This window comes from Chiloscyllium plagiosum, chromosome 17, assembly GCF_004010195.1.
Source record: "Chiloscyllium plagiosum isolate BGI_BamShark_2017 chromosome 17, ASM401019v2, whole genome shotgun sequence".
NCBI lineage: Eukaryota > Metazoa > Chordata > Chondrichthyes > Orectolobiformes > Hemiscylliidae > Chiloscyllium > Chiloscyllium plagiosum.
In genome coordinates, this window is record NC_057726.1 from 28,356,612 (window position 1) to 28,382,568 (window position 25,957).

The 25,957-nt window shown below is 38.4% G+C and overlaps 2 protein-coding genes across 5 annotated transcripts in view; one reads left to right on the forward strand and one right to left on the reverse strand.

Moving 5' to 3' along the window:
• Nucleotides 1–2,230: 2,230 nt before the first annotated feature.
• On the reverse strand, nt 2,231–23,609 carry LOC122558313 (zinc finger protein 821-like). Of its 4 annotated transcripts, none has more exons than XM_043706742.1 (5): nt 23,404–23,609; nt 11,739–12,040; nt 7,998–8,170; nt 4,579–4,715; nt 2,231–3,119 (listed from the first exon to the last, which is right to left on the reverse strand). In XM_043706742.1, the coding sequence occupies exons 2-5, from the start codon at nt 11,833–11,835 to the stop codon at nt 2,552–2,554; spliced, it is 975 nt and encodes a 324-aa protein (XP_043562677.1). In that variant the 5' UTR covers nt 11,836–12,040; nt 23,404–23,609; the 3' UTR covers nt 2,231–2,551. The 4 variants fall into 4 exon arrangements, with proteins under 4 accessions (XP_043562677.1, XP_043562676.1, XP_043562675.1 ...); XM_043706741.1 differs by having other exon boundaries at nt 23,139–23,609; XM_043706740.1 differs by lacking the exon at nt 23,404–23,609 and adding an exon at nt 18,657–18,820.
• A 585-nt stretch (nt 23,610–24,194) lies between these two features.
• Nucleotides 24,195–25,957, forward strand: part of aprt (adenine phosphoribosyltransferase) — a 21,589-nt gene continuing 19,826 nt past the window's right edge. Inside the window, exon 1 of the mRNA XM_043706744.1 lies at nt 24,195–24,443. Coding sequence (XP_043562679.1) covers nt 24,346–24,443 — 98 coding nt within the window. The 5' untranslated portion in view covers nt 24,195–24,345. The remainder of the gene's footprint in view (nt 24,444–25,957) is intronic.

A 25,957-nucleotide genomic window follows, 5' to 3' on the forward strand; every position in this document is an offset into this window, starting at 1 on the left:
GCAGTCCTAGAAATAGTGGATCCATTGGTGGTCACCTGTTAAGACTCTGGAACAGTTCCTATGAATTAAAGGAATTAAATAACCCCAACACATAAGGAAGGATATAGAAAGAATACTGAAATTATAGGCTGGTTAGCCAGACATTGGTAGTAATGAAAATATTAGATTTGGTTATAAAAGTTTCAATAATAGAACACTCTGAAAACAGTGATTTGAATCAAAGAATCAGCTTGGATTTAAGGAAATTCATGCTTGACAAAACTACTGGCAGAATTAACTAACAAAATTGATGAGGGGGAGCCAATCGATGTGGCTGATCTGGATTTTCCTCAGTTTCATAGATGTCTCACATTAGGGATTTCCATATAAATTTAAAGTGCATAGGATTGTGGGTACTGTATTAACATGGCTAGATTGTTTCCTGTTTGCCAACCAATAAAGGGTGGGAATAAACATGTCTTTTTCTGAGTGACAGGCAGTGACTAGTGGTATAGTGATCAGTACTTGTTCGCCAGCTATAAATTAATGAATTAGATGAGGGAACTGAATGGGAAATTCCCAAATTTGCAGACAATGAGAGAAGCTGGATGTGAGGGTGAACTGTGAGTAGCAATGTTTCACTCTGTTTTGGACAAATTGCGTGAGTGTGCAAATGCATGACAGAAGTATAATATGGATAAATGTGAGGTTATCCACTTTGGTATCGAAAACAGGAAGGCAGATTACCTAATTAGCAATAGATTAGGAAGTGGAGAAGTAAAAGGAGATGTGGGTGCCCTTGTACATCAGTCACTGAAAGCAAGGGTGCAGTTGCAGAAGGCAGTGGAGCTGGCAAATGGTGTGTTGGTCTTCATTGAGAGGGTTTGAGTACAGGAATAGGGATGTCTTGCTGCAATTGTGCAGAGACTTGATGATATCAGATCCTAAGTTTGGTCTCCTTACTTGAGAAGAATGTTCTGGCTATGGAGAAAGTGCAACAATGTTTTACCATAGCGGTTCCTGGGATGATAGGACCTACATATGAAGAGAACCTGGATTGGTTAGGGCTGAATTCACTGGAATTCAGAAAAATTAGTTGGGATGGCGTTGTGTACGAACTAAACAGGGTAAATGCAGCTATGTGCAGAAAGTCCAGAACCAAGAGTTGGTTTAAAGATATACACTAGGCTATTTCAGATTCAGATGATAAATTTATTTTACTCAGACAGTAGTGAACCTGTGAAATTGTCTGCTATAGAAAGCAGTTTGAGGTTAAAGCATTGGGCGTGTTAAAGCAGTTAGGAATTGTTCTTTGGGCTAAAGGGAACAAAGGGTATGAGAAGAAAGCAGGGACAGGATATTGGGTTGGATAATCAATATGATCATATTGAATGGCACAGTATTGGCAAAAATATTGAAGGGTTGAATTAGTATTTAATTTTAAAGTAAATGTTTCTGTAGCTCTACAAAAACAATTTTACTCCATGAAGTCTCGTACTTGAAAAAAACAACATGTTTAATAGTGTTAAATATAACCTAATAACATTTAAATGTTAACTTAGGAAGTGAAATACTATTGAATTGCTTTTAATTGAGATATTTATCTGCTAATGCCTTTATTGAAGTATATTAGCATCTTGATGCTCAAGACATAATTCTTCACATGCAGATTCAAGGATCTTGTGAAAAAAATTCAAGAAGGTTCAAGCAAGTGTGTATTCAATTAAAGTATAAGAAAGATTGAATTTTATCAGATTGGTGATTCCAACCACAGTATGTTTTCAATGTTGCTGTCAACATTTATCACATTCAAAGCATTTGGAAGAGTTCAATGAACTCTACCATACTGATTGCCATTAAATCACAACAATTTAATACATCAGACTAATAAAAAGTTTTGTTCTTATGCAAGTTTCCCGCTGTGATAATACTTACACTAGCCTTGATGGTCATCAAAAATAATTGCAGTGTATGTAGACTTGATGACATCTAAAAGTAAAAAGCATCTCATTCTCAAATGTCCAAATTTTGATCATATATATGATTAGCTAAGTGCACTGTTCAATTATAAGGGAATGTCAAAAGCACTTATCTAAAGCCAATATGATGTCAACCAAGATGTCGTCTACCAAGCTTGCCTTAAAACTGAAATCTCATTTGCCTTCTGTGATCTTACTGTGAAATATCCCTGACAAAGTCTGTGTAACAAAGTAGAGGAAGAATTCAACACAAGATTTAGAGAACAATTTTGAAAAAGTGCAGTAAAATAATTTAATGTAACAGCTAAGAAAATGAGCCACATAATTCCAGTCAACAGAAATACACAAAGAACAGAGATTCACTGGAAATTTGAGATCATTGGTTCTTCAAAAAGTGCGACTTTGTAAAGTTTTATACAAGTTACTGCAGATTGTATGACTACACAGCTACAATAACTTGCTTATTTTGTATCTTCTATTCCGCACCAGTACCATATTTCCAATGCAATTCTCTCACATACTGGGTGGAACGCTGGGATAGATTTTGTTTCAGAGCAAAAATAAAGTCAAATTTACTTATCTATATATTAATTTTATAGATTGGGGCAAGCAACATGAAGCTGGAATGAGCTCATTTCTGGTATTGATTTCTGAGAAATATGAACTGATAGACTAGGATTTAACTTCTGCAAACGTCTTTTTATTCTTTTTGCTTCTCTCTCTCTTATGAGTCTTGCCTGCCGTTTTTCTGGAGTCTCATTTGCCCTTTTCAATCTCATAGCTTCTCTTTCACGTTGTAATCTTCTTGTCCTCTGGTCTTCTGACTCCTGCATTCTCTGAAGACGTTTGGCCTCACGATCTCTCAGCCTCCTCATCTCCCTTTCATCTGCTGATTCATTAGCACGTTTAAGTCTTTTTGCAGTCCGTTCACGCTCTAGTCTTTGCACACGAACATGCAGAGGCTCATTCTGCCTCCGGGCCATCCATTTATGGACGGAGGTCTCTTGGGCCTCAAAGAGATTTCTGTAAGCAACACATGTTTCACAGACAAACAGCATCCCCACAGCTACCATGGAATTCCAGAATGGTCCTGCTTCTTCTGGTACAGAAGTCTTCTCAGTGTTATCATTGATATCAGATTGTCCCGCTGGCAACTTCACACTGTAAATTCAACATCCCAAGCAAATGTCAGGGAGAATGTATGACTTTAATATTTAAACAAGGAAATTCCCATACTTCTAAAACAATACATCTATGACGATGTCCAGAAATATAACTTTTACTTTTAAAGTACATTAAGTGCACAGAAAGTAAAAAGTTAATATTCTGTACAAAATAGATCGTATTCAAGATCAATAATAAAGATGGTAATCTTAAATACTTTTGAACAGTAGAAAAGCAAAATAATTTACACTCAATATCTTTCACCGTATAGTTCACTTTTTGCAACAAAATCTAACCCACTGCGATTGTACTGTGTTCCAATGATAATGTGGATGATAGATGCAGTTATCCTGAAACCCATAAAACTATGTCGCAGCATAATTCATCACCTTCATGATATTGCACAATTAATACTATTTTTACAACTCTTTGCATCTCCATCAGATCAAATTTAAAAAGACAGATTTCTTTTTCCTTTAATTTTCCTGTGCACTACAAAAGTATTCCATTCACCTACAAGTGTTTTGGGGCAGTCTAACATCACAAAAGGCACGAGAAATACGTTTCTTTTTCCCTCATGCTCTAGCACAACTTTAAAACTTCAAAGTTTTTAAAACCTCCAAAAAATTCAGAAACCTTAAAAAGGAATAGGAATCGTTTTTAATTCACTGAAGGGAACATGGGTGTGACTAGCTAGGGCCAGTGTTCATTGCCCATCCTATCCCCAACAGTTCTGGAGGTGACGGTGGTCAGCTGCCTTCTTGATCCCACACACTGTGGGGGTGAACAGTCATAGTACTACTAGCGAGTGTGTTCTGGGGCCAACATTGTTTATCGGCAGTCATTAACATTGAACGTTATTTGAAGGATACTCACTTGCAAGCACAATATTTAATGTCATATGGTGATTTTAAAAGTAAAACGTTTAACAGCAAGGTTATCAGCTTTTGGAATATTTACATTTAACAGTCCATCTACTCCTCAACTAATGTTGTTATTTTATTTACAGTACTCGTGAATAGCAAGATGGAGAATTTACTCCCCTCTCTCTCTCTGATGAATGATCTTTGAAATTCTTTTCCAAAAACGCACTGGCAGCAGGTCCATTAAATTTTTTTTAAAAAGGCAGAAGTAGATTAACACGTTAGTTAAGAATCTATGGTCATTGGGATAAGTCAAAATGCGGAGTTGTGGCCACACTCAGATGAGTCATGATGGAGCGAGGTTGATGGATTGAAAATCTACTGCTACTCCTAACCTGTAGGTTTGTAACAGTCAGCACAATTAACCTCTTTTAGAAAAATATATAAATATAGCAAATTCTGGTCCAACTGCTTGATGCTTTAATTCCCACAAACAACAAGCATTCAACTATTATTTCATTGTAAAACCTTGATTATAAGCATTGTTGCTACTTTTTCTTTTACAATACTATCATTAATCATTGGCTACTGACCTTTGCAAGTGGTCCTTTGCTGCAAGTGACTGCCCACACACTGCACAATGATATGGTTTTCTGCTGGAATGGATCAACATGTGCTTATCCAGAGAACTTCTACAGCTTAATGTACTCCCACAAATACTGCAAATGAGCTAGAACGATTAAAATGTGAGCTCATAAGTACAATATTATATCAGCTACTAGCAGTTAAGTTACACATTTTACAGCTTTTAGATCAATTTATATGTTGATTTAAGGGAGTAAAAGTTGAAACAAAAATAGGAAAATATTGAAAAAAAAAACAAAGTCAGTAAAGATTAAAGATAAGACAGAAATCAAAATCCAGCCCTTCAACAAACTAGAAAAGATTACAGATGAACATTTTATTTTTTAAAAAAAGGCAAGGATAGAAAAAACACTAATTAAATTTTGTATGGTTAATCACCAAAGCTAACTCTCACTTCAAGATTAATTTTAACTGAAAAGGAGTTCGGGATGCAAAAGTTGACGTCTTGTCTTGTAACAGTTGATTTGCACAAAATGGTTAAGATTTTTGGTTTTAGTTATCCTTATTTCTCAAAACATGGCTATTCATCCTGATTAGAAAGAACAAATGAAAACTTCCTTGCAACTTTCTAACTCTCTCAACTTTAGGAACAATATTATATGTCCACCAATTGAAAATGCCTCACTGGCTTATTAAAATTCATCTGGTAACTTTGCAAACGCATTTCTAAACAAATGGTGCTAAATTTCTTACAATTTTACCCAAGCTCAAAATTCAATTTGCATAACTGTTCGTGTAATCATTTAAAGTAAAATTACATTTATACAGTGCAATTAACAGAGTTAAAACAACCCAAAGCTCTGAACAGGAACAACGGTCAAATAGCATTCGACATCAAAACACTTTAAAGAGATAAGAGGACAGGGTGATGAAAAGTCTGGTCAAAAAAAAGTTTTAAGGATTACCTCTCTTGCCTTTAAGACAGCAAGGTTTAGGAAATTCCTGAGCTTAGAACCTAACCAGCTGAAGCATGCCTGCCAATGGTGGAGTGATGAGAATGGAAATTCACAAGAGATCAGAACAGGGAGGCGTGTATGGATTTGAGAAGTTTCTGGTGCTTGAGGTGATAGCAACAGGGAGAGGCCAGGTCATGGAGAGATTTGAAAATAAAGATGAGAATTTTAAACAAAAAGTAGAAAAGTCGAGGCATTTCCAGGAGCTAATCAGGACAGTGCCCACAAGGATTATGGAACAGAGCTTGCTGTGAATTAAAGGTGAAGTCACCATAGTTCTACCAGACCACTGGGTTGATCTCTCATTAGAGAGACGACGAGTGGTGGTTTAACTTAAGGAACATCATGCTTCAGGTGGAGTGACAGGTTACTGTTGGTGTCACTTCGTATTGCCTGTGCCTTTTTGCCATGAGTTAGAATATGAGCAGAGGTTTGGATATGATCTAGTTAATGAAGGGTGCAAGATGTAAAGGAGCCAACAGTATTTGGGGTTATTGAGTCTACTGAAGGAGTTCTCAAATTGTGGCATACCTGTCACTGGGGTTACAGGAGATGTTTCTAGGGAATTACAGAAAGGTTGTTTAATGATAGATCTGACATCTAGAAGTAATTTATTCTGTGAATAAGTTAAAATTTAAAAACTTAAATGCAATGTGTACAAAGAAAGAAAACATTATGAAACGTTTCTACGTTTTCCAGTGGACGTTTGCCCTGCATGATTTGTTTATTCCCAAAGATATGCAATTTGGCAAGAAATAGACTGGACAGTTTGTTCTAGGGGAACAGACTGCTGTGCCATTCTCTCATCAGCAACACCTCAGCCCATTTTATAGGTTCCTATTGTGGGACAGTTGTTTATCTTTTCCAAACTATTTGAAACTAATCAGGTCATTAGGTACAATGCGCCATCCAGAGTAGGAGCCAATCTTATCCGGCCTTTCACCTGGAGAGATACACTTCTCACCGCTGCTTTCTGAGAGTACAAAACTCACGAGGACTCTCATGCTCTGGATGTGCAGAGAATCAATTACTCCAGGGTACTGCATTCAAATGCCAAAATACCATCAGGCTGACTCGTTCAGGGAAAAAGAGTGAATGGTCCATCCCCTGGTGATTCTTTACATCTCAAGGGCAAGTCTAATTCATACAGGATCCTGTATCTGATGGGCACAGAAAAAGCCAGACAGAGCCTAAGAGGTTAGATGTTATGAAAAATGAGACACTTTGCTGAAAATTTCAGTGTAAACAAGAAATTCAGAGTTTGAGACTTTGTTTCTTTTTTAAAAACAATCATTTAATACACCAAACTATTAAACCTGTGTTATGTAAACATGTATCTTGGCATTATAATTGTTTCATGAAAAAAGTTGAATAGATTTGTGTGCATCTACAACACAAGAGCTGAATATCAAATTCAAATTAAAAGTTTGCAATCATATAGCAAAATATTCCTGGGGGGAAAAAGTGAGTGTGAGGAGATTAATATGGGATGACCAAAAATAAATTTTGATATTACTTTTAACAGAGACTGGAGGCATTAAAGAGGACATTAGATGATTATTTGAACAGGAAATCTGTGTACAGTTAGAGGGAAAAGGCAGGAGGGTGGTGCGAATCAAAGTGTTCAGAGAGCCAGTAAATACACTGTGGGCTGAATGGCCTCATGCACAGTAACTATTTGGAAATAAAGTGAGCTTTGGGAACCTTTGGTTTAAAAATAATAAAGGGACATAAATGAATGTTCCAATTGTCTGTGAGCATGGACAACTGTGGATATGGGCAACATTACAGACATTGTTGCAAGCATGTTGATGGATGTTATATGGACCCAATCTTGTACAGGTCAAATAGGATGCCGCAGCTGTAAAATAGTCGAGGTCACCCTCAGATTTGGTCAAGAAGAAAGGAATCAATGCTTGTTAATTTTAAAAAGACTGTTAATGTCAACTAAACATATAGTGCAGCCATAAATCAATCAGTGGTCCCAGGTTTCTTGTGAATTACGCTAAATGAATCAACATCAGACAACTCAACAATAAAACTAATTGTATTGCTTTCAGCCAAAAATTCCTGGTCTGGATCTTCAATCGGTTAACTTGGATGGAAGCATACAGGAACGGAATTCAGTTAAAAGAGAATAGCTCCTTGTAGCTGACTAACGTATGGTTTTCAGGTTAAGGATGACTATTTAATCTAGGTATTCAAAAGCTGCCTCTGCCCACAGAACTATACAAGCAAGAGTCAGTCTGTTATGTCATGAGAGATAATATTAACACATTTTTATCTGTTGTTATGAAATAAAAACCCAGTGAACAAGGCCTGAATGTTTTAAAAATACATGCTTTACATCTATTGGTGAAGTAAAATACAGGTCCTAACTTTCCTTTTTAGACTTTGCAGATGACAGTGTTTACCTGAATGTCTACAGAGTGCGAAAAATTGCTGCTCATCTGTTGTTCCTTCATTTTATTTCCAGTTTCATTTTTATTTTTGGTTGTCACCAATCTACTAGTGGGTAAAAGATGAACTTCTGATTCTTTACAGAGCAAATCATCTTCTGAATATTGGGTTGATCTACTACAATTACCTTTAGAAGAAAAAAAGCAAAGAGAAAATCAGAAACTGGTATGCATCTCTGGCAATATTAAGATACTGGAAAATATTCTAATTTTTAATATGGTTTTGAAAATATCAATCCAACAGAAGGATGAAAAATGGAAGCTTAGGCTAAGTTTCTTGCCTTTCCTCTGGAGGTACACAATTTTCAGTAGTGTCTCCAGAGCTGTCATTTGGAATCTGAACTAGCTGTTCTTTGAGAGATGCTAGAGACAGTGTACACACCCTTGAACAGAGATTATTAGTCAAGAACAAACATAAGAAAATCATTTACTTTCCTCCCTCACTCCAGAGTACTGGAACCAATTCTAATACCTCAACTGTTACCATTGAGTAACTTTCACTGATTAGGAATCAAATCAATTCTAGGTCCTGTAGTTTACATGACTTGGTTTCACATCGTGAGACATTTCGCCAAATTGGTTATTGTGAAATGTTTTCATGATTCAAATTTTGTGATTATTGAACAAACACATTCTGTAAACCCCACCTCTCACTGGTTCTCTGAAATCAACAAGCTAGCCTCTTCCAGCACCTCAGATGATATGCTATACTCCCCCAAACGCCTCCTGGATCTATCCATCCTCCACAACTGATAACAAACCTGGACTTTATTCGATTGATGTTAACAATCGGAACAATTCTAACTAATTATAACGACACACAAAATACCCAATGTAGATTCAGATAAGTGCAGCTAACAAAGGAGAAATAAGCTTCCATTTATTGACTGCTATTTGTACCCTCAGGACTTCCCAAAATGCTTCAGTCAATTAATTTTTTTTTAAAAAGTGTCATCACGGTTTATATCAAAAATAGTCAATTTGTGCTTAGATGGTCTCTTGAAGTGTGAAGTAAGAACACAAACCATGGTGAGTGAATGTTACCAAATAGCTGTTATTTTACTGTGTGCCCTCAGTAATGCATTGCATTTGTTGCAGCTATTTCAATTTGAATGGATGTTTAGAAAAATACTAAATTAACTTAGGAAATAGTAAACCAAAAGCAGATGCTGGAAATCAGAAACAAAAACAGAAATTACTAGAAAAACTCAGGTCTGGCAGCATCTGTGGAGAGGAACCAGAGTGAACATTTCAGGGTTTGAAGGAGGGTCATTGGACCTGAAACATAAACTCTGATTTCTCTCGACAGATGCTGCCAGACCTAAGTTTTTCTAGTAATTTCTGTTTTTGTTTATAAAGTAATTTAGGACCTAATCTTCGAGGCTCATTCAGCACATTCTCCAAATATCCAAATCAATTTAAGAGAAAACTGCTGTGTGTGGAAACACAGGAGATGGGTGCGATACTAAACAAGTATTTCACGTCTGTACTTCCTGTGGAGAAGGACATGGAAGCTGAATAAATTGTGGAAATAAATAGTGGTGTCTTGAGAAATGTCCATATTAAAGGTGGTGGCGCTGGATATCGTAAAATGCATGAAAGTGAATAGATCCTCAGGATCTGATCAGGTGTTTCCCAGAACTTTGTGGGAAGCTAGGGAGGAGATTGCTGGGTCCCTTGCAGAGATACTTATGTCATCGGTAGCCACGGGTGAGATGGCAGAAGACCAAGGTTGGCTAACATGGTACCACTATTTAAGAACAGTGGTAAGGAAAAGCCAGGGACCAGTGAGCCTGATGTCAGTGGTGGGCAAGTTGTTGGAGGGGATTCTGAAGGACAGGATTTACATGCATTTGGAAAGACAAGGACTGATTAGGGATAGTCAACATGGCTTTGCACAAGGGAAATCATCTCTGACTAACTTGACTGAGTTTTTTTGAAGAGGTGACAAAGAAGATTGATGAAGGCAGAGTTGTCTACATGGACTTTAGTAAGGTGTTCAACAAGGTTCCGCATGGCAAACTGGTTAGCAAGGTAGATCACATGGAATCCATGAGGATTGAGCCAATTGGATATAAAATTGGCTTGAAGATAGGAGATAGAGGGAGTGGTGGAGGGTTGTTTTTCAGAGGCCTGTGACCAGTGATGTGCTGCAAGGATCAGTGCCGGGTCCACTGCTTTTCATCATTTATATAAGTGATTTGGATGTGAATATAGGAGGTATGCTTAGTATGTTTGCAAATGACACCAAAATTGGTAGTGTAGTGGACAATGAAGAACACTATCTCAGAGTACAACAGGACCTTGATTGGGCCGAGCAGTGGCAGATGGAGTTTAATTTAGATAAATGTGAGGTTTTGCATTTTGGAAAGGCTGGACTTATACAGTTAATGGCAGGGTTCTCCTGGGGAGTGTTTCCAAAACAAAAAGACCTCAGGGTGCAGGTGCATAGCTCCTTAAAAGTGGAGTCACAGGTACACAAGGTGATGAATGTATGTGGTACGCTTGGCTTTGTTGATTAGTGCATTGATAATAGGAGTTGGGATGTCATATTGCGGCTGTAGAGGACAATGGTGAGACCACTTTTAGACCATTGTGTTCAATTCTGGTCTCCCTGCTATAGTAAAAATGTTGTTAAACTTGAAAGGGTTCAGAAAAGATTAGAGGGTTTGAGCAACAGGGTGAGGCTGAATAGGCTGGTGCTTTTTATCCCCCTGAAGCAAGGGGTGACATTAGGGATTTATAAAATCATGAGGCATGGATAGGGTGAGTAGCCAAGGTCTTTTCTCCCAGGTCAACGGACTCCAAAGCTAGAGGGCATAGATTTAAAGGGAGAGGGGAAAATTTAAAAGAGACTGGAGGGGCACTTTTTACAAACAGAGGCTGGTCCATATAAGGAATGAACTGCCAAAGGAAGTGGGGGAGACTGGTACAATAACATCATTTAAAAGGCATCTAGATAGGTATATAAGAAAGGGTTGAGGGGGATATGGGCCAAATATTGGCAAATGGGACTAGGTCAGATTGTGATGTCTGGTCAGTGCAGATGGGTTAGACCAAAGGGTTTGTTTCCATGCTGTATGACTATGACTGCCTAGGCAATGACAGCCAACAAACCAAATCTCCCACTTTGAAAAATCTACACTCAAACACAAAATCCAAATTACTTCAATCCCTAAATTTATTTAGGCAAACAATACCAAACTGTCCTAAATGGAACAACGTACAGGCAGACTGTAATCAATGTAGTGTGCTTAATAACAAAACAAACATGGTTCAAAGCTTTTCAATTAAACAAAAATAGTGGGCAAAAGACAACTTTTGAAGAGGAATTTACAAGAATTTCTCATCTTCAAATTGGCCTAGTTTTTATTCTCTCTCATTGCATCACATTTTCAGATATCATGAAAAGTTCATTCAGTATGTTACCATGTTCCTACACGAAATTGTGTGCAATAGGTTGGGAGGAACTCAGTGCTGGAAGGAAAAAAATATACTTGGATATATGGTTGTATGTGAAGGTCTATACATTGAAAACATATTTATTACAAAGTTTACAAAATACAGATGGAAAGGCATCAAAATGTATAAGTCAAATTAGTCAGTCAATATTCTCAAAATACTTTGATATAGACACATGTGGTATCTATTTACCTCTAAGCCCTATATATTATTCCTCCATTTTAATAAACTTACCACTTATGTTAACCAAGTTCTTCAGTTGGTTTCCATGGTTACTATTGGACTCTGACATGTCACCTTCAGCTTTATCTGTGTGCACACACTCCTCCATCCCTAGAATGCTGTGCTGTACATATAGTAATTCTCAATTTATATCTTCTGAAAAATTGAAAATATCCACTGTTGCATTCTGATGGCGTATGCTAAACAGCAGTGTTAAATTATTAGACAATATTCATCTTGAGTATAAGAGTTCAAAACTCCAAATGAAAGGATCACAAAATGGCTGCTCTGTATCTTCATTTTTGCAGCACCACCTTTGGTGGAAAAGAAAAAGAATCTATGGTTAAATATTTTATGTTTTTCTGACAAATGAAGTAACAATACCTTAAATCACACTTGTATAAAAAAATTCCAGTTGCAAAATTGACAGAAAATGATCAGCTATGAAAAATGCCAACAAAAAAAAACTTCATTTGAACCATAATCAAAATTAATGTACATACTGTAGATCTTTGGTGACCAATATTCAGAACTGTCAAAAACCAGAAAAATGTTAGATGTAAGGATTTAGTGATGGACTGGACATTTGAGGCATTAATTTAGTTAATAAGATGTATCACTCCCTGTAAAGAAACTAAGATGGAACTAAGCTGACCATCTTCAGTAAGATGCTTATTCCCTAACCCACCAAATCAGTTTAGATTAGCTGATACAAAAACAAAGACTGGGGTAGGTGGTGGTTCAATGCCCAGCAAATGCACAACTAGAGATATTTTTATATCAGAAGGGGTGTTATACTTCTGCTGTTGATGCCATTCTCCAATACAGACAAATCTAACTTGATGACATTGACATGAGAGCAACATTTTTCTGGGTCCTATGAGCTGCTGGCAGATAATGCAACTTTTCTACATAAATGCTAAACCTGCAGTTGATTCTACTTCAAGCATTACAAAGACCAATTATTGTTCCGCTGTTTACAGTCATGAAACCCGGATGTGTGGAAAAGCACAGGTCTATACTTTTAAGTCTAATTATTGGTTATTATTCAATGCATCGTGCACATGGTAGTCATAGATTCAGATGTTCATAGCAGAGGCGGCGGCCATTTGGCCCATGGTGTCAATGTCAGTCAACAAAAGTCTGACAACACTAACCAACTTAGCTCTTACGTTAAAACTGAACCCTCTAAATGAAAAAAAAGTGCCTTACTATCAACCTTTTTTATGCCTCTCAATCTTATACACCTCCATCCGGTCCCTATTAGCTCAGGAAAGTGTCCTGATTAATCTCCTCTGCACCGTCTCTAGTGCAATCATGTCGATCTTATAACGTGACCAGAGCTGCACAAAACACTCCCATTATGGTCAAAATAACATTTTACACAGATCCAGCTTAATCTCCTTGCTCTTATTTAAGCCTCAGCTAATAAAGGCATATATCCCATATAACTTCTTAATTACTTTATCTACCTGCCCTACTATCTTCAGTGATCTGAGAATGTATACACCAATACTCCTTGGATTTTTAGAATTTTCCAGGTTCTTACATTCACAGCGTAATGCCTTGCCTCGTTAGCCCTCCCTAAAAGCACACACACATATTTTCCAGGCTGAATTCCATTTGCCACCACTCTACCCACCTGACATCCTCTTCAATATTTACCATCTGCGAAGTTCTTCTTCATACCCCCTATATTTAAGTCAAAATCATTAACGTACATCACAAATAGCAAGAGCCCAGCATCAAAGCTGTGGAATCCCACTGGAATCAGACTTCTCATCAAAAAATATCCTTCTGCCATCACCCTCTACTTCTTGCCCTCAGCCAATTTTGCCTTGGATTCCATGGGCTCTTACTTTCTTAACTAGTCTATCAAGTGGGACTTTATCCAAAGTCTTGCTGAAATCCATAAAGTTAGCATCAAATGAATTACTCTCATTAAGATTAATTTAGGATGTGTGATTGGTATAGGTGAGATGGATGAAGGGCCTGTTTCCATGCTGTACAGCTCTATGACTCTATAACTCTTTTGATTACCTCCTCAAAAAGTTCAATAGCAATACACAGCTGATGGCAGATCATCAACACTACATTAGCACTGTATCTCCCATACAAATTAAAATTGATTCCTAGCGTAGACTGATAACATATGTACAACATTAAATCAAAAGTAAAAAGCTGTAACCAGTTACACTACAAGTAGAGAGGAAATATAAAACTAGAGTTCTTTCATGGAATTTCTCCTCTTAGAGATACTGACTTCAAAACAAAAATTTCCAGAGATACCAACACTTACTTAAATTATGGAAATGTTAATGTTTGCTTCAAAATTGATCATTGTAATTACACTTTAATGGAAACCAAAGAATCAGCATTTCTTGCTGCAGTGTACAGAATTGCATATCAGTACAGAATTTTCCTTAAACCATTCCCATCTGCATCTCATATCCAAGAAAGATGTGTCCTTGTCCTCTGATCTTGGAGATGTCATCAATCTATCTCAATGTTGCTGTTTGTATCTATTTCACAGCACAGCTGAAGAATCATGTCAGAGGAGAAATGTTTTGGTTCATCATTAAAAAGCAAGATTAAACAAGCTTTTTAGTAGTGAGGCCTGTCTCTATACATTGCATTCACTTTATAACACAATATTTATCAATTACAATCATCACAGGAAATTTCAATATACAGGTGCACTGTGAAAAATCAGATCAGTAGTGGATCTCAAGAAATGGAATTCATGGAATGTCGACAAAATAGTTTTTCAGAGCAGCTTGTGGTACAGCCTACTAGGGAATGAGCAATGCTGAATTTAATGATGTGTAATGAAGCAGATTTGATGAGAGAGCTGAAGGTGAAGAAAACCCTTAGTGGGCAGTAACGTTAATATGATAGAATTCACGCTGCAGTCTGAGAGGGAGAAGACTGAATCAAACAAGTGTTACAATTGAGTAAAGGTAACTACAAAGACGAGGGAGGAGCTGGCCAGAGCTGATTGAAAAGATGGTTTGCAGCAATGACAGGAGTTCCAGGGGTAATTCAAATGCACAGCTAAAAATCACTCGAAGGAAGAAGGGTATTAAAGGTGAGGACATGTCAACCAAGGCTCATCCTCACCTTAAAGAAGTCAGGGACAGCACAAAAGCAAAACAGAGACATTCAATGTGAAATTAGTGGGAAGGTACTGGATTGGGAAGCCTTTAAATAGCCAGCAGAAGATAAGTAAAAAACAATTCCAGGAGTGGGGGGTGGTGGTGGTGGGGGAGAGTGGGAGCAGGAGAAGATGAAAGCTAGGTACTAACACAAAAGATTGAAACACACCAGAATGTCAAGAGTGTCCAGGGTGGGGGGTGGTGGTGGTGAGTGTAGCATTCATTGCTAAGGAAAAGGTGGTGGGAAAGCTGAAAAATCTGAAGGCGGATAAGTCACCTGGACCTGATTGTCTACATCCCAGACTGACAAGATAGCTGAGGACATTAGAGGTATTAGTGGTGATCTTTCAGATATCATGGAGAGTTCCAGAGGACTGGAAATTGGCCAAAGTAACGGTCCTGTTTAAGACGGGAGGGAGGCAGAGGTCAGAAATCATTGGTAAGATTTTAGATATAATTAGTAATTACGAGATTGCAGAGTGTTTAGAAGTGCATGGTTAAATAGGGACCAAAACTATTCATGTTATACATGAATGATCTGAACAAAGGAACTTATTGCTAAGTTTGCAGAGGACCCAAAGTGGACAGACAGGTAGTGTTGGGGAAGCAGGGAGGGGACAGAAAGACTTGCACATGCTACACAAGGTGGGCAAAGAACTGGCAGATGAAATACAATGTGGCAAACTGTGAGGTTTTGAGCTTTGGTAGGAAGAATTGAGACATACACCATTTTCTAAATAGGGAAAGACTTCGGAAATCTGATGTGCAAAGGAACTTAGAAGCCCTAGTTCAGGATTCACTTAAGGATAACATGCTGGTTCAGTTTGTGGTTAGCATGCAAATTAGTGTTGGCATTCATTTCAAGACGGCTAGATTACAAGAGCAGAGATGGACTGCTCAGACTGTATAAGACTCTGGTCAGACTGCAATTGGTATAGTGACAGCAATTTTGGGCACCATATCTAAAGAAAGATGTGCTGGTGTTGGTGGGGTTCCAGAGGAGGTTCATAAGAATAATTTCAGGAACGAAAGGTTTGTCATATGAGAACCGGTTGAGGACTTGGGAACTGTACTCAACAGAGTTTAGAAGACTGAGGTGGAGATCTGATTGAAACTTACACGATATTAAGACGCCTGCATAGACTAGATGTGGATAAGATGTTTTCACTCGGAGGAGAGACTAGGATCCAGAAGCACAGTCTCAAAGTGAAGGGATAACTCTTTTGAATGGAGATGAGAAAGCATTTCTTCAGCCAGAGAATGGTGACTCTGTGGATCTCAGGGACTGCACAGCCCTCCATGTGGCAAATTCATTTAGTGAATTAAGACAGAGATAGATAGGTTCGCGATTAGAAGGATCAAGGGTTACGAGGAGAAAGCAGGAGAATGTGGTTGAGAAACATGTCAGCCATGGCCAAATGGCAGAGCAGACTTGATGGGCTGAATGGCCTAATTCTGCTCCTATATCTTACTGTCTTATCCATGTCATAGAGTCATAGAGATGTACAGCATGGAAACAGACCCTTCGATTCAACCGTCCATGCCGACCAGATATCTCAACCCAATCCAGTCCCACCTGCCAGCACCCAGCCCATATCCCTCCAAACCCTTCCTATTCATATACCATCCAAGTGGCTTTTAAATGTTGCAATTGCAACAGCCTCCACCACTTCCTCTGGCGGCTCATTCCATACACATACCACCCTCTGCATGAAAAAGTTGCTTCTTAGGTCTCTTTTATATCTTTCCCCTCTCACCCTAAACCTATGCCCTCTAGTTCTGGATTCCCCGACCCCAGGGAAAAGACTTTGTCTATTTATCCTATCCATACCCCTCATAATTTTGTAAACCTCCATAAGGTCACTCCAGAGCCTCCGAAGCTCCAGGGAAAAAAGCCCCAGCCTGTTCAGCCTCTCCCTATAGCTCAAACCCTCCAACCCAGGCAACATCCTTGTAAATCTTTTCTGAACCCTTTCAAGTTTCACAACATCTTTATGATAGGAAGGAGACCAGAATTGCACGCAATATTCCAACAGTGGCCTAACCAATGTCCTATTCAGCCGCAACATGACCTCCCAACTCCTGTACTCAGTACTCTGACCAATAAAAGAAAGCATACCAAATGTCTTCTTCACTATCCTATCTACCTGCGACTCCACTTTCAATGAGCTATGAACCTGCACTCCAAGGTCTCTGTTCAGCAACACTCCCTCAGACCTTACCATTAAGTGTACAAGTCCTGCCAAGATTTGCTTTCCCAAAATGCAGCACCTCACATTGCTTAAAAATAAATTCCTCAATTTTGTTTCCAGTACATTTGCATCCTCTTCTTTTCCCTTTGTGTAGTGCCATTACTGTGCAACCAAATCTTTTCACAATCAGTTTCTAGCTTCATCACTCCTTTTCTTCTGATAAATTTGAAAATGTTGAAATAAAAATCAATTACAAAACAGAAATTGTGTACAAACTGAAGGGAATACAAGGCTTACAGCAGTGGAATGAGACTTACTAGACTGCTGTACAAGAGCCAGCATGGACTCAATAGGTGGAATGGCCTCTGTCGTAAAACAGCTTAATTAGGAAATAAACCTTTAGTATCATCTTTTAGGTGAGGCCAGTTCACACTAAAACCTGTTAACCTAGGTTATATTATTTCGCTATTACCAAATTCCTACCACTCGGCAACAAAATTTCACTGATGTTGTGCAATCAATAGGACAAAAAATTTGTCAAGTTTATGAATTGCTATCATTAATATCAAGTAGGAAAATACGGGTACCTCATTATAATTTTAAATATTACACTTCATAATATACTTCATCCTGAGTTTTCCAGTTTATTACTAGGTTGTACACCTTCCTGTCATTATGACTATTGCAGCTGAGTTCTCACTTCACTTCCACCTCAAAACTGCAGGTGTTCCACAAAATGCAATTCAAAGTAAACCTACAATGAGGATCTGCTGACTAAATTAGTTTGCCTGATATTTACTTCGATTGTAGGGATGACATCTATACAAACATTATTTTAGAGGTAAGTGGACTCAATCAAATATGCTGACATTTCTGTAACAAAAACTACTTACAGGAATTCATGGGTCTCCAAACCTTTAGTTTTTTTAAAAAAAACAATAAACTGCAAAAACTACAGCAAAATTACAATAAATTAAACCTGTCTAACCTAACTCTTGTTTGCTTTGAGTATACGTATCTTCTGTTTTTGTCATCTTCCACCTGCCTCTGTCACTTCTTATTTATTTGGTCATTGGTCAATAAGTCTTTAGTATTTCCATTTGCAAAGATGAATGTAGCGCAAAGTTACTTTTTGATTCAGTTTTTAAAACACAACCATGTAATGCAACAGCGTTGTATACAAAGACGTGGAAATTCTGAATTTAGAGCAGATTAAAGCTATGCGAACGTTTCAAATATGACTGTGCCTGTGCTCCATACATTTTTAAAAATACTCAAATGAGTACAGTATATTTTACTTTTTTTTTAAAATCAGGAATGTCATTCTCAACATTTATCGGCTGCTGAGAACTCTTATTGAAGTGTTTATTGAAGGCTAGAAAATACAAGTTGGCTCAAGTAGCATCTCGCACCGTCAATATTTCCCACCTTAACTCACTGCTTTGAGTGCATTATTCCCTTTAACTCTATGGCTTTACACTATTTAACACCTAGGCCATTACCCTACCACCTGCCTCTTGCAGTTCGCTATCTACACGGCACCACTGACTACTTACATCTCCCCTCGATCTGCTGTACCATACCTTCTCCAGATTTGACTGCACTTCCGGCTAAGGTCAAAGAAGGAACAAGTTTTACTTCCGAGCCACACTGCGACCATCATCACCTCTAGGACGTACTCACAGTGGACACGATAAAAGGCGACATCACCCTCCCGGGGCAAGATGGCGCTGCCACGTGACCGGTCTACATGACGCACGCGCTAGGCAACGCGCCATAGCAACCGTCCTGCATCCAGGCCTCAGTATCCTACCCCTTTCCAAAAGGACGCACCGCCATCATCTCCATCACCATCAACCCCACCTCCCTTCAACGACAGGGCACGCTATTGCACCCCTCCTTCTCCCACAAGACATATCTATCCCACCTGGACAGAACAACCACCATCATCCCCTTGACCACCTCCTCCTTATCCCCACCACAGGAAATACTGCACCTTCAGAAATTATTGAAGAAGAATCAAATTTCATGCAAGATACTTAATCTGTCTGTCTCCACATTCTCGTCAATGAGTTTCTCCAGCACTTGCTGTTTTTATTTTCAAACATCTCCGTTGGTTCAGTCTTCACATAGAAAGACACAAATAACTTCATGGTAATAATGCGAGGGAAGTAATGAAGGAAATTAGTATTAGTTAGAAGAAATGACTGGATGAATTAACAGGACTAAAGACAGATAAATCCCCAAGACCTGATAATCCACATTTCAAGGTGGTAAAAGAAGTGTTCATGGAAGATGCATGTATTGATTGTCATCTGCCAAAATTCTGGAGATTCTGGAACAGTTCCAGTAGAATGGAACATGGCAAATAGAGAATTATGGAATATTTAATATAAAATCAATAACATATGAAAGATGCAATAACAGGATGCTTCAAAAATAATCACAGATTTAGACCATGTCAACATAGATTTATGAGAGGGAGCTCACATTCGACAAATGTACTAGAGCTTATTTAAGACATAATAATATTGATAAGGAAGAATGAGTGGATGTGATGTTTGGGAATTTTCAGAAAGCTCTTGATAAATTCCAAAATAAGAAGCCAGTGTGTAAAATCAATGCACATGAGAATGGTGGTATATACTGGCATGGATTGAATATTGGTTAGCAGAGGTAGAATAGGTATAAGTGAATATTTTTGGGAGTCGAAGGTGGTGACAAATGAGATCAATGCTTAGGCACTAGCTATTTACAATATATATGAACGATTTGAATGAAGGAATTAAATGTATTATTGCCAAGTTTCCTGAAAATGCAAAATTATGAGATGTAAGAGTAGTAAAGAGAAAATAAGGACGCTTCAAGGCAAATACATGGTATATGCAATGCAACATGGATAAGTGTAAAGTTATCAATTTCAGTGTGCAAAACAATAGCAGAATATTATTTAAACAAATATTAATTGGAAAATGCGGGTGAATAAACTATCCTGTATGTCCTTGTAAATCAGTAACTGCAAACAGCTTGTAATTAAGAGCAAGGGAAATTGTATGTTGGCCTTCATTGCAAAGGGATTGGATATAGGATGAAAGATGTCTAGCTGCCGCTGGTATAGGGCTTTGCTGAGTTCATACTTGGACAATTGTTCTCCTTACCTAAGAAAACATACACTGTACCTGCCATAGAGGGACTTTAATGAAAGTTCACCACTTTCTCAGATGAGAAGCTCACCATGGATATATTCCCACTAAATTCCCACTATGGATATATTTTTGTCAGTAGATTTATTTCATCACCAATATACACCACAAAAAAAACATAGGAATAAGGAGGTTGACTGGTTTGAAAGGCATATATTGAAAACAAATTTAAGATCATCAGTTAGGTTTGCAATGTGATTACATATTCTAAAATCTGTGCACATTAATACACAGAACCTTGTTTTATTTGGGAAAAGGAATTTATGCATAGATTGCACATTTTCATGGCAAACGTGGTCAGGGGCTGACCATCCCTATTGCATCTCAATACCAATGACCCATCTTCTTCTCATGCTGTATAAATTGGTGTTCCTCTTTCAAGTATGGTTTGTCCCGAAGAGTGCAAGATGAAAAGCCTCGCCTTTGCCTTTCCTTTTAGCAATGTTCAAGTTGACTGTGATTTTAAAGTCACACAACACCAGGTTATAGTCCGACGGGTTTATTGGAAATCACAAGCTTTTGGAATGCTGCTCCTTCACCAGGTGACTCCACTTGATGAAGGAGCTGTACTCTGAAAACTTGTGATTTCAAATTAACATGCTGGACTATAACCTGGTGTTGCCTGACTTCGACCTAGTCTGCTCCAAACCAACACTGGCACTTCCACATCATGTGATTTTAAAGACACACCAGTTAAGTACAAATCCATCTTGCAGTTTTCCTTTATATCATTAGAAATCTGAATTAATTTCTTTCACTTGTTTACTGTTAGATGCCCTGTCTGAGAGCTAAGCTGTAGGTAAGTTGGTAATAAACTCCTTATGAGTCAGATGATTGTGGATTTAATTCCCACTCTAGGGTTCCAATGGAGTTTTGCAAGAGAAATGCATTGTGAGAACAACGGTCTTTGAAATAAAATATTAAATCACGACCCTGTTTGACCTCTCAAAGGATGTAAATTTTCTCATTTCACTATTTTCAAAGAAGCCTGAGAAGTTATGCTCATCGGTCTGGCCAATATTTATCCTTGTGAGCACCACTTATTGATTAGCTCACTATGACTTGTGGGTGATTGTTGTGCAAAGATTAGCAACTGTGTTTCCTATAATAGAAGTGACTACAATTCAAAAACATGCCATTTGCTGTAAAGCCCTTTGGGATGGAGTCACGAAAGGCACTCAAATAAATGCAAGTTTTTTTTGCACAGTTAAATATTGTAATTTACAGTATGATTTCACAAAATGTTATATTTTAGCATATACAGGTAAATCTCCCATGAATGGCCAGTGTAAAGTCAGGGTATATTGAATTTCCAGGAGTATATCATAAATTCTGGTCTTGCAACATTTAAAAGGCATTTGGATGGGTATATGAATAGGAAGGGTTTGGAGGCATATGGGCTAATGCTGGCAGGTGGGACTAGATTGGGTCGGCATGGACGAGTTGGACGGAAGGGTCTGTTTCTGTGCTGTACATCTCTATGACTCTCGTAATGTAGATTTGAAGTATGCACAGAACTGGATTTGAAGTTCCATGTAGTGTAAGATGTCTGATACTGCAAAGATGTTTATTAAAAGATGGTTATAGAGTCATATAACCCAGGAATATGACAGCAAGACTATGCCCAAAGAAAGAGTGCAGTATATACAAAATATTGAATATATAATCTCCCAGAGAGGCAAAATTCTGCTCTCGCATTAAAGAACGTTCTACCACATTGCCTGTCAGAGTGCAGTCTGTACATCCCAGTTAGTATGCTGCTAACTACATGCATTTATACAATATGTACATATTGTATTTATATCTGTACTTTAATATAATAAATCATCCAAAGATACTTCACAGGAGAATTTTCAAACAATGTTGACACAGAGCCACAAAAGAATCAGGTAACCAAAAAGTTTAGTCAAAGTGAACCAAACAGCATCATAAAAGGAAGTAGTTTAGAGAAGAAATTCCAGTATATCTCAACTTGGTAATCACAGCATAACTATAGCTCATAAGACAATTTATATACAGTGCTCATGTATTGAACTAATTCAATATTTATGTGAACAATGAGAATAAGTGACATTTTCATTCATCTCATCAACTTTTTCACTTTGTATTCAGGATGGTAGCATTCTACTTTATATTGTATAACAGTCCATAACTTGAAGTCTTCACAAAATATGAAAAGTGGTCAATCTTGAACCATTTACATAAGAATCCTTGTACAGTCCCTACACTGGGTTGTCTTGCTAATAAAACTAAATGCAAATTTCTTTCATTTAATTGTAATATTTTTAATCCTGCTTTTAATACACCCTGGTTAAAGCTCAGAGATGACTTGACAGAGAATTGTGGTTAGGGCCTTCCATGTAAAAAGGTAAACTCCAGAAAACTAGCAAAGTGTTCAAATCAGCAGGCTGCTGTATGAGAACTAAGATATAAATCATTACCAGAGCTATGAGTCCCAGAATCTTTAGTAAGCCTACCAATGAAAGCACTTTTTTTTTATTTTAAAGCTATACTTTATTCATAAGAAATATTTATATATACATAGTAACTAAAGCAGTTCAATTCCATACAGCAGCAATATGAAGTAGCAAACATTGGAGTTTGACTCTATCCAACAAACAAACCAAATGCACTTCTTACTTGTACAAGTCTATATTTACATATATTTGAGGCACAGAGATCCCCATTGCACTTATTTTTATTTGCTCAAGTTTTATTTGCTCAAGTTCCAGACTCAATGAGTCGAAAGGCCATATTTTCTACTGTAACTTTGTGACCCTTTGCCTGTTTCAGTTCATTTTACTTTAAACAAGTTATATCTCGTAATCGTTAAACAATTGAGGCGTTCAAGAAGATTCCTACCTATCCGTTTTTGATTGTTCACAGCTTATGCACAATGATGCTCGTTTAAAAAAAAGTCACATTGCCGGAATAACGTTATCCATGCAGCAAGAATTAACAACCAAATGCAAATTGGGTGACTGTTTTGTAGAATGTCTCCACTCAGTCCACAAGCATGACTCCAGCCTTCCAGTTTCTGGAAATTTCAATACCCTATTTTACTCTCAAACTCATATTTCTGTCCTAGGCCTGCGGCAGAAACTCAATCTAATTGCAGGAACCACACCTTATTTTCCAAGTAGGCATATTACAACCTTCTGGAGTAAACATCGAGTTCAACAACTTCAGACCATGGATTCTGTACCCCGTTTTGATTTTTGCACCCACTCCAGCGCCTACTATATTTTGTTTTCATGCTTTAGCTTTCAGTAATTATTCCACTTAGTGTCGACGAATGAATTGTTGCTGCTTGCAACTACTGCTTTTTACGTAATAACCTTTAAACTTTCTTCCTCTTTGACCTTGCATTTTGTTCCGACGGCTATTCCCACCCTAAAATATGTAATCTTTCTTCTATTTAAAGGGGTCACATTAAAATCAAAATTCTCCACAGACCTGCTGAGTTTGTCCACTCTTTCTGAGCTTATTTAGTAGTTAATAAATAATTATTAAATAAACACAATTTTTAAAGCAACTTTTTAAAAAAGAAACCGAAATAAACACGTTTAAGCAACAAATCTCTGGTTGCATAATTTTTTTATTTGCACTATTGGTATTGTATGTAATTTGACATATTTAATTTCTGCTCGTAATTTACTTTGAAATCTCTCCTTTGCTTCAAAATTTGCATTTATATTTTCTTGCGTCCTTCGCTTACTTCTATTTCATAAGTTTTTATGATATGAGAAGAGTGGACTGTTGGGGTTGGTGATCTGTAAGCTCCCCCCCCCGGGACAGTGACAATGAGAGTGAGAGTAAACTGTTACAATGTGGGACTGAGCCAGGAGCGCGCCTTCACCTTTAAGAGGCTGGGACTAAGGGGCAGCCTCTGCGGTTTCTCCGCCTCCCCCGCTGGCTGGGATCACTGAGAGCAGCTTCAAATTGCGAACGCCTGTCGGTTCCGCCCTCTGTTTTGAGTAAGTACCATTCCGAAAGGGTGGTGTTGGTCTAGCAGCAGCAGCAGCAGCGGCGGCGGCGGCAGCGTGGTGTGTTCCGAGGTGCCGTGAAAATGTGTTCCGAGTCGGAATCGCTGGAACAGAAGCTGCAGCTGGTATACAGCAGCATCAAATCTTACCCCGACTTCCCCAACCAAGGCATCATTTTTCGGTGAGTTTTCCCTTCCCTCTCCAGGTCCCTTTCTAACGCAAAGTACTGTACTGCAAAATAAGTACCCCTCTTCTTAGTCTTTGGACCTTTGGCATTGGCACCATGATCACTTAGTTAAGCAGCAGTGGGAAGAGTTGGCTTCATGTGAGTGAAGTCCCAGGACTGTGAAAATAGAATGATATTTAATGTTCGTTTGTTTTCCACAAGTTATTGCTTATTGCATCTATTGCCCAACCTTAAATCTTATCCCTCAAGTACTTGTCAGTCCTTATAAAGGAGAGAGTGCTTTTTATACTGTGGGTGATTTGTTAGGCAAAACTTAGAGTGGATGTGGAATTTCCTAACCCTGTCTTTGTGAAAATAATGAACTATCAGATGGAGTGATCGGAATAAAATGATAGATTTCATTCCATTCTCCCTGAAAAATGCAAGTTGGCATAAGCTAAAAATGCTGCAGGTCCAGTTCCAGTGAAGGTTTTTCTATGTGTAAAGTAAGGAAGTTCAAATAAGAGTTACAATTATGAGAGTCTCTAATTGATCACAGTTCAATACCATTCCTTAGTGACCAAACCAAAATAAGGGTATAAAGTAAGTTCCAAATTAATTCAAGAGTGCCTTATTTGTCCAATGATAAATAGAATGTAATGGAAATACATAGTGTGTGGTGGTATGGAGAGAAACCAGAGTTCATGTTTCAAGTTGATTACTCATTGTCAAACTTGAATGCAGTGGTCAAATTCTTCACTAATGAAACATAGAAGGAGACCTTTTTGCTTGTTATTTCTCTGCCAGCTTGTTTGAGGAGCAATCCAATCAGTACCATTCCTCAATTCAAGTACTTATCCAGTGCCCTTTTTGAGGAAAATTACTGTATTGAATGTGTAGCTATTGTCCTGGCAATGCTGTCCAACCAGTCCAACCAGTCAATAATAAAAAAAGAACACTTACTGCTCGATTGCTTTTCTTGCGGTTGCAGGGGAAGGTGCCGGGAGTGGAGGTTGGGTTGGTGGGGGGTGTGGATCTGATGAGGGAGTCGCGGAGGGAGTGGGCTTTCCAGAACCCTGATAGGGGTGGGGAGGGAAATATATCCTTGGTGATGGGGTCCGTTTGGAGGTGGCGGAAATGACGAAGGATGATACGATGTATCTGGGGTGGTAGGTGAGGACCAGTGGAGTTCTGTCCTGGTGGCGATTGGAGGGGCGGGATTCAAGGGCGGAGGAGTGGGAAGTGGAGGAGATGTGGTGGAGAGCATCGTCAACCACGTCTGAGGGGAAATTGTGGTCTCAGACGTGGTTGACGATGCTCTCCTTTGAACCACTCCTTTGAACCCCTCCGCGACTCCCTCGTCAAATCCACACACCCCACCAACCCAACCTCCACTCCCAGCACCTTTCCCTGTAACCGCAAGAAATGCAAAACTTGCGCCCACACCTCCCCCCTCACTTCCCTCCAAGGCCCCAAGGGATCCTTCTGTATCCATCAGAAATTCACCTGCACCTCCACACACATTATTT

Excerpts from the sequence above, each read along its gene's own strand:
- LOC122558313 (XM_043706742.1), bottom strand. The coding sequence starts at position 11,835 with ATGGAGGAGTGTGTGCACACAGATAAAGCTGAAGGTGACATGTCAGAG. Across the intron at positions 8,171-11,738 it reads GAACTTGGTTAACATAAGTG|GTAATTGTAGTAGATCAACC; the intron begins GTAAGTTTATTA and ends TTTCTTCTAAAG. Across the intron at positions 3,120-4,578 it reads GCAAAGGACCACTTGCAAAG|TGTGAAGTTGCCAGCGGGAC; the intron begins GTCAGTAGCCAA and ends TTGAATTTACAG.